General features: G+C 38.8%; 1 protein-coding gene across 11 annotated transcripts in view; it reads right to left on the reverse strand.

The window, feature by feature from the left end:
- Window positions 1-5,350, reverse strand: part of ulk4 (unc-51 like kinase 4) — a 58,293-nt gene extending 52,943 nt beyond the window's left edge. The window contains exons 1-9 of one of the 11 annotated variants that reach the window (XM_029128293.3): window positions 4,985-5,350; window positions 2,574-2,711; window positions 2,227-2,326; window positions 1,926-2,065; window positions 1,677-1,839; window positions 1,036-1,137; window positions 881-964; window positions 680-746; window positions 335-475 (exon numbers count right to left, since the gene is read on the reverse strand). In XM_029128293.3, coding sequence (XP_028984126.1) covers window positions 335-475; window positions 680-746; window positions 881-964; window positions 1,036-1,137; window positions 1,677-1,839; window positions 1,926-2,065; window positions 2,227-2,326; window positions 2,574-2,711 — 935 coding nt within the window. In that variant the 5' untranslated portion in view covers window positions 4,985-5,350. Of the gene's footprint in view, window positions 1-334; window positions 476-679; window positions 747-880; window positions 965-1,035; window positions 1,138-1,676; window positions 1,840-1,925; window positions 2,066-2,226; window positions 2,327-2,573; window positions 2,717-2,790; window positions 3,047-3,101; window positions 3,327-3,503; window positions 3,600-4,984 lie in introns of those variants that run through there. The other 10 variants (XM_029128290.3, XM_029128289.3, XM_029128292.3 and 7 more) reach the window with 10 other exon arrangements.
- Window positions 5,351-9,020: the final 3,670 nt, after the last annotated feature.

Here is a 9,020-nt window from a genome sequence, read left to right on the forward strand (position 1 = left end):
ACAGGTTCTAACAAACTATTTCAGTATTGAAAAATAAAATACAAAGAATGCGAACTGTTCTGATTAAACTTCTTGGAATTTCTAAAAGGTGTTCTGTTTTGATGGTACAATCAATAAGCAATCAACAATTATATGTAAAAGTACTGCCAATATTTTCAGATCTCTGTGGATTCAGATTGAGATTGAGCCTCCCCCGGGAGTTTTAATAAGACTTCACAATCAATATTAATGACAGCATTGTTACTCTTTTACATGGCCAATACAAATGCTCAATGCTTACATAATGCCGTAAGAACTGAACATTTAAAACAATTTCTAATGTAGAAACAGAAACCTTAAGCTAGCTGATCCAACTTCCTTTAAAAAATTGTTTTTTTCTTCAATCTCCTCTTCCAATTGCCTTTTATTCAGATCTTCTTCCTCATTCAGTATCTGAGTCCAGAAACAGTGGTTCAGCAGGTCAGGCCAGTCCATTCTGAATTAAAAATAAAAAATAAAAAAAATGGACGACACGTCAGGACACGCATACAGTACATGGTACTAAGATGAAACACTTTAGAAAGTGTTATGATTCACAAATTATTTTATTGATTGATGATTTCTTTTAAATATGCATTACAAATATGGCTACATTATTATTACATTTTATTATTACTACATTAATGTCTAGGTACCTGACCTCTTATTGGGGTTTTTGTGGAGCAAGCCTCTCAGCAGATTCTGGAAGTCCTCACTTGAAGGGCTAGCTGAACACAAAGAAAACATTGGCCCAAGAAGGTTTCATTCTATCAGCAGCATTTATTTTTTTCCAAACATCACATACAATATGTTTTTGTCTATGTGCAAGCACATGAGGGTGGACACAGGCAGCATTCATTACCTGCTTGTCTGGGAGGTGTTGGTTCCTGGTGTAAAATCATTTCTGTTAGTTCGCTGTAGTTATCAGAATGGAACGGAGGTTTACCTGTAACAGAAAAAGAGTCTGACTCGACAGTGCTCATCAGTAGTGATAAGTAAAGCATGTGTGCATCTTACCAGAGAACATGTAGTGAAGTACACACCCCAAAGCCCAGAAATCAGAGCGCATACTGGTTTCTGACCCTTGCAAAACCTCCGGGGCCCTGTAAGTTGGAGAACCTAAAAAAATACATACATTAATAGATTACAGTCTATGCATATACACTTACAAAAGTTATATACGACAAATTACGACAAATTAAGACAAAAAACAAAAACATTAATGGCAAATTGTTTAGAATACAAACATAAAAGCTTTTGTTTAATAACTCCCGTAAAATGAGCATCTTCAAACTACAGTGTAGTTTTTACTTCCATGTTTCATTACAATACTGCATCAACTTGTATTGCCTCCTTCTTTAATTATCAGTTGGCAAACAAAAACCAAAACCCATCATCTTAGACAGTTCTCAGCTGGTTATCCATCTTTTGAATTTCTGCACCGTGGCATAAAATCCATATCTACACATTTGATGACATGTTTCATAGCTACTGATTTGTCCCCTCCAGGGTTTACTCTGCGAATTGTGTTCTAATTTAAGTGGTCTTTAAGTTTTATATTCTAGGAAAGTCCTATTTTACTGATTAGTTAATCCCTTTACAATTCAATTTTCTAAATATACTGTATTGCCAATGTGACTAAAAGATGCTCATCATACCTTGCAATCTTTTTCTCATGTTATCAAACTTCTCCTTGCCATCTTCTTCCCCTGCATCCTCAGACGTATAGAGCAAGTTAAAGAAACTCTCTAATGTCTCTCCCTCGGCCTTAGAGAGACAGAAGTTACCAAATTTCAGGATTCCGTTGCCATCCAGAAAGATCTACATGTGACCAAATAAGAGTTATTACAATCAAAACTTAAAGGTGTTTTATACTTTTATTCTTACAAACAAATACAGAAGCAAACCTTAGCAGGGGTCAAGTCAGAGAAGACGATGCCTAATTCATGTATGTGTTTCAGTCCTTTGACCAAGTCCCATCCGAACCTCCTCACCACATCTTCTGACAGGCATCCATCCAGACTAATCACAGACTCCAGGGACCCACCTAACAGAAAACGCAGATGAACAAAGTGAAAGTAATAGCTGATGGTCGCATAGGTCAGTGTGTAAAGTAAGTATAAAGCTATTTTCTTACTTTGTAAAACCTTTAAGAAGTCATATTCATTGCAATTTTATTTTGAAGTCATGCCCAACACAATCACTGACCTGTACAGAGTTCCACTACCAACCACAGGTGGTTGACTGTTTCATACCACTCATAAAAGCGCACTATGTTTTGATGGTTCAGATCATGGCTCAGACGTACCTAACAGGTGACAAGAAACAAGGGTACAGTATTATAACTTTTTTCGTATTCTTACCTAATTTAATGCTAATAGAATTCACAGAGTATATGAAACAATGGAAATGCATAGTTCATAGTCCATAGAAGTTATTTCAGGGCTGTTAAAATGTAACACAATATTTAAAAGATATGAACACAAATAGTGGTCTTAGCATGTTAATAAAATTTGAGAGTTTGAGTCTATTTAAATGTTTTGAGTCTATCCTACATGGTTTGTGATTTCTGGTCTCTTGTCTTTGTCAGTGCAGATGATGGCTACATAGTTGAGACTGCCCTTCCGTCTTCCTTTGTAAACAACAGAGCTATTGCCTCCCCCAAGCTCCTCATATAGAATGAAGTTCTCCATCTGCCCTGGGGAAATAAATAACATGTTATAGTAAACATTTCAAGAACCAGCACTACAAAACAGAATAAACGTTTATTACCAGTTAATATACATAGATACATGTTGATATTACTTTGATATTATTCAATCCAAACTTCTGTTGAGTGGAAAACTGGAGAAACATGACCTGGATGAATAAGAAGCTTCTAAAAATGTATTTCATTAACAACTACCTAAATAAATAGTAAATGAATGACTTCAATAGTAAATTAAGTAACGGAAGGTTTTTAGAAAGACCGTGTCTACAGATTGCAGTGGCGTTCGCGTGTCTTTTAACGTTTATCACTGCATCCTTCCACAGCCTCACAATAACATGGCTGCCTCTGAAACGTAGCAGCTGAATACAATTACCGTTAATGAGCCCCTGTGAAGCCGTTTCACCTTTAGCCACGCCAGGTAGCTGTCTATAACGTAATGCGGCGCTAATTGCATTAAATGAGTATGTTTGAAGTGTTTAATTAACTTCTACACGTTGGGTAACGTGTTTAAACGTAGCCATGCTAACTCAAGGCTTGGTTAAACAGATGTAACCTATGTGGTCGAGCAACCAAAGACCTCATATATCCAGTGGTACATGCGGTTTGCTCGACTGTAATAAAACAACCAGGTAACTGCAGTCGTTACAAAGTGACGTAATTGAACTAACATATTATTCTACGTTACGTTATGCTATTTAATTATTTTGCAAATTATTAAAAAAAACTAATACTAGAGTTACATTTGTTATAACTGTCAAAACATCTTTGAACTTACCTCCTCAACGATTCACTAGTTAGCGGAAGAGCGGTGGACTCCACCATTCCAGCTAGAGGAGGGAGGTCCGAAATGTTTTGGACACAATCAAAACTTTGATCTCTCCGAATTAATCTTTTTATATAAACTATTTTATTTTATTAAATGTTTTTATATATATACGTAATTGGGTAAACTATATTTATGATTTATTATAAAAGTGTTTTTTTTGTTTTGCCTGACCAGTCCCAAATGGTATATTCCTGCGTTGCTATGATACAAGCTTGCACACAACAAAGTGAATGGAGGGAGACGCTGTAAAATGTGCAACTAACAATAGACAGCTGGCCAATAGGGAGCGAGGCGGGCTGAAACGAATGTCCTCAAGGACGATCACCCTACCTAATTACAAGCGCATTTTACCGCAAAACACCGCAAAAACAAGTAGCTGCAGTGGAGACGAAGTAAACACCACCTGAGCCCACTGGACCGGACTCCAGGCACTGGGATAGAATATCAAAGTCACAGTCTAGACTGTTGTTGTAGCTTTTGTGATTACAGCACATCGTGTTATTCTAATTTCACTGCGGTGGCGTAAAGAGCTAGAATTGCCATTAAAACTGCATCAATGGCACAAAAGACTGCGAAGAGCTAATGGTAAAAATCCAGTAGGACATGTTGAACTAGGTGGTTTTAAAATGAAGCATCAGCAATATGAGAAAAAGTTTTCAAGACGATTATATGCCTCAAACTCTCTAAGAGAACAGTGGGAATCTACACACTGCAAAGCGCTCAATATTAAACATTTCTCAACCTCTAAGTTGCCTAAAGATGTTAAATTACCGTTTCCTGTGAGCGTATTTTGTTCTATAAAATAAAGCACATGGCACGTTTATTCATTAGCTACAGTACTTGAGTTGTATAAATATCGGTGAATTAGCGAATAACGCATACTTACATACAACTTTATGTTGCATAATAGGATTAAAACGCCCTACGAATTATTGAGAAGATCAAATGGGAATATAAAAACATGGAAAATTTACCAAAAGAAGCAGTATGGAAAACATAAAATTCAAAAAATGAAAGAAATAAATGAAACAAACACCAAAATCGCAGATTTAGGGTAAAAAAATTAACAAACAAATTACATAACAAAAATAACTCTGAATTCAAATGTCTGTGTGTTTTATCCGTAGAGCGTTTAACCTTATACTGTACACACTCAACCCAAAGTTATATACCAGTGCTGTTTAACAACCTAAAGCTACAGGTCTTGAGAGGGTGAGCTGAATTAATGCAGGCTGCTGCAAAACCACGATATTGGTAAAAACCCAACCCAACCTCAACCCAGTCCTGTGCTTAGCCTTTTGACAGGTACAAAGGTAACACGTGGGCCTATTCAACATTCAAGTGAATAAAAAGTGAAAATGCTTTCAGTTTGTTCTTGGTGTAATTAAAATACTGCTAATTTGTGCCGTTTATTTTGAAATTGCCCATACCGGATGTGCCTCCACATTTCTTCTTCTTGATCTTGCTCCAGCCGGTAGCTTTGTTTCTGAAGCTCCTTTGACTCACTCCAGCCAAGGGAGCGCCACACGCTCACAAGTTTAGTGAACAGTTTCGGGGCTCGCGCTGAATTACCGCCGCATCCCCCGCGTCCAGCGCGTGTCCGGCTGGTTAGTCGTCCGATGTGCGGGCTGCCGCTCGGTCCCGTGTGTGTTCTGGCTCCCCCGCACCGCACCTTAAACAGTGAACGGGGAACCGTTGATCGGTCTGACGCTAGTCGCCCCCAGAGACAAACGGATTTAACTCTTTAGGGAAGTTTGCTCCGTCTGCCCGAGCGGTAAGAAATGCTTCATATGTTTCATTTGAAAAGGTTCAAAGCGTGGTGTTTATTGCGGAGCAGGTGCAGATCGCCGTTATCTGGCAACTTTGAACTTACTCGTGCTAACGGTCGGTGCCGTGGTTGGAGACCACGGTGAAACTAACGCTGAAGGCATTTCCTCGTTCGCTGGTCTCTTGATCCTGCGACCACCTGGGGTTTACAGGAGACTTGGGAGCAGAAGTGAAAATGTTCAGTGTCGAGACTGTGTCACTTTTTAATGACACCGATTTAATCCCATCACACTCAATCTGCTTCCGCTCATTAAAAGGGACTGGAGTCCTCATTAGTCTCCATAAGCAGTTTAACAGATTGTCACAGAGACTGCGGACTATGAGTAATGCAGAGTGACATGAGGTCATTAGTTTCCTCTGGTTAGTTAAGTAGAGCTCTATAAGTCAAACCCAAGCCTTCATCACCATGTTGACAGTATCTATAGTGTCGCTGTATAAGTCATAATATTGATATTAAACTAGTTTGTGTATAAAATATTTGAGGAGGTCCCGTCCTGGCTGTGCTGTGAATCCAGATAAGATCCCAGTAAGCTTTGGCCGCTGCCGGCACGTGATCTGTGGAAGGCATGTTCTCACTGGTCGGCTGACACAGACTCTTCTTGGAAGGTCCACACAGACAGGAGTCATGACCCAAACAGACGGGTCAAATGACAGACAGAGGCACTGACAGATGGGCTGTGGGGGTGTTTGTTTATGCGTGACCTCTGCTACACACACTTTCTCATTCAAAGTGTTGTTCCACATTCTACGGTAGGTTAGTTACTGTACTGTAGTTGTGGTGTGATGTGTGTTTTTAACCCGCTCACTTTTTTTTTTTTTAAACCTGCAGAAAGTTGCAACATGAAATGGAATGATTTCCTTTGACACATCTATCAGTTCTTAAGTTCTGCTTGTTTTGGATTCTGAGATTTATTGTGCCAGAGGCTCGTGACCATGTAAGGTAGAAAGTTCCTTGGGTGGACAGAGAATGGCAACTTTATTTAGGAGCCTCCGTTTTATTCCACCTCTGTCTGTTATAAGAAACCATTTTATTTTTGTCTTGTCAACAAGGAACTTATTAATTTACTTTTATCTGACCAGACATTCTTTTGACTTCCATCTGGGGTGAAATCATTTTTCCCCAATCAGGACTTCAGACTTTGACAAGTTATGTTACTAGTTACTAGTACAAAGTTCAGTTAACTATATATTAATCACAATATTTATATTGAAACAAAAACAGGTGCACTTCTGTGACTTATGCTCTTCTTAGGTGTTATACCGTAGTTCTCTCAACTGAAGTAAAATACAGATAAGATACTTGGTTGTGTCTCTGGATTTAATTGTATTGAATTGAATAAAATAACAAACACTACATTCATTAGCTGCCATTTATTAGCTACATTTATTTATTAAATATGTTTTAATCATCTCAAATCTGTGATTTGAATGAAATCATGTCTTAACGGTTCTTCTTCTGTTTGTTACGTGGGTAAAACCTCTTTTCATACTGTTGTTTTGATTGTATCATCTGCTCAACAGAGGATGTTGTGGTATTGATTGACTCCATTGATCCTTAAGTAGTGTAGCTGACAGGGGCACATTTAAATTGGACTGACCTACACCCTAATTTAAACATGTTGTTTGACTTAATATAAGCATTTCAAAGTTCCTACATCTAATAAAGAGTTTAGTGATGAGGATCAAAGTCAGAAAAGCTCCAACAAAAGAGAAACTGAGCCAAGGTCGACTCCATTAGGTCACGTTGTGACCAGATGGACTCGGAACCTGTTCTGTGTAACAGTAACTAAAGTTCTGTGTGTTTATACTATTACATGCAAAGCTGCTGTGTAATTTAACTGCTTGTGTACTGGAGATAAAGTGATATGGCAGCTTTAATTACAGCCACTGTTTATTGCACACTGTTGAGCCCTATCAACCACAGAGTCTGTTCTTATAAGCTCAACTCATAAAATCATTTCATAACACCTCTCACTCTCTCACTCTACTTGTCAAAGTCTCAAAGCGGATTTAGGCTTCTCTACCCAGCCGGGAGTGTTTCGTAGCAGGAAGTTGCTTCTGGTGTGCAGTGCACAGTGTTTCCTGTGTTAAAGCTGAAGGACACAGAACCGGAACCCAAACAACCTAAAGACACAGAGGGAGAACCACTAGAAATGATTATCTGCCACCATATGCTGCTGTATTCCATTAACCAGGATACACATGGACGCATGACATTAGTAACAACTGGCCCTACTGTACCTTTAGTTAGAGTGGTCTGCACTAATAGCCACTGAAAGTAAGGAAACCCCCTCTAGCAAGGACAAAGCTCAGCACTCAGCTGCTAAAAAGTGCTGCCGAGGCATCTGTTGTAGATTGATGTATTGATTGTCATAATACCCAAGAGCAGACAAGTTAATGTCCCAATATTTTTAGGCAAAGTGGCAACAAAACCATTACCATTAGACCATTACTTGCATTTCCATTAATTTGTTAGAAGTTTGAAGTGTGGTTTTGACTAGAAGCGTTATCATGGACTTGCCTTTATGTTACTCACCATACTGTAGATGACCGAGTGTTGTTTATTATAGAGGTTTGGGTGGAGCACAGGCAAAATATTTGTGGTGTGTGTTGTAATGTCCATCTTCTTGCATTGAGAAATTAGCTGTGCGGTGGAGATTTGATTGTTTGAGGAATACTGGGATACTTAAAACTGGTACCTTGGTAACTGTAACAACCTAGAGCCCATATTTAGCTACTCTTCTTAAGACTTTACAGTACAGGGCTTGTTAAATGTATGTCTAATACCAGCCAGGCAAACTAGAACCAAATCAGTGTTTGTATATACTGTAATGCTGACCTTTTGTGTAGTGGGACCTCTAGACTTTTTAAGGGATGACAAGAAAAGAGCTGTAGGTTTTCCTCCAGAGAGAAGACAGAAACAACACTGGCCTTATCAGCCTGTTGAAGGACTGGACTTCCTCTAATCTCAACCCAATCCTGCCATTGTGTGCAGAGTACAAGGTGGGAATGCTGGGAGAAGAATGTAGCTCTGACCTGTAGGAGGAACCTCTCTCTTTGTTTTGTGGCGACCGTGTGTTTTGTCGGCGTTAGCAACGGTCTTGGACTCTTTGGATGTCTATACTAAATAATGGAAACTGAGTGACCTAAATTATACTTCCCACTAAGCGTTAGGGTTTGACTCAACATGTGTAAAAGAGTGATGGCATGGAAAAGGACAGAAAGATGTCTGCAAATACAGTAAATACTGCAGAAAGAGGCGTCTCAACGGGTTTGTTGTTTTTTTTAATGATGATGGAGATCATTCCATGTCTGTGTGTTTTGAAGAGCTGACTATAAATAGACGAGCTCATTTTCAGTGCTGGCCAGACAGCCTGCAGCTATGCCATAGAACCCTGTTGTCATCCTTCCTCAGCTCAACTCCCTTCACAACTCTTGTTCAATTTTCTAAAATATGTTAAATTCTAACTTTACACCCATCAGTTTGAAAGTGACATATACAATATGGTGTATTGCAGTTGTCTGGACCATAACAATTGGATTATTTTGATGCTGCATTAACAATGACTTTGCACCAGCCTGAATTTAAATTAAGATCCACTTATAACATTATATATTATTAGGGCCACAGGAATTTTA

The sequence above is a fragment of the Betta splendens genome, chromosome 16 (assembly GCF_900634795.4).
Source record: "Betta splendens chromosome 16, fBetSpl5.4, whole genome shotgun sequence".
NCBI classification, from domain to species: domain Eukaryota; kingdom Metazoa; phylum Chordata; class Actinopteri; order Anabantiformes; family Osphronemidae; genus Betta; species Betta splendens.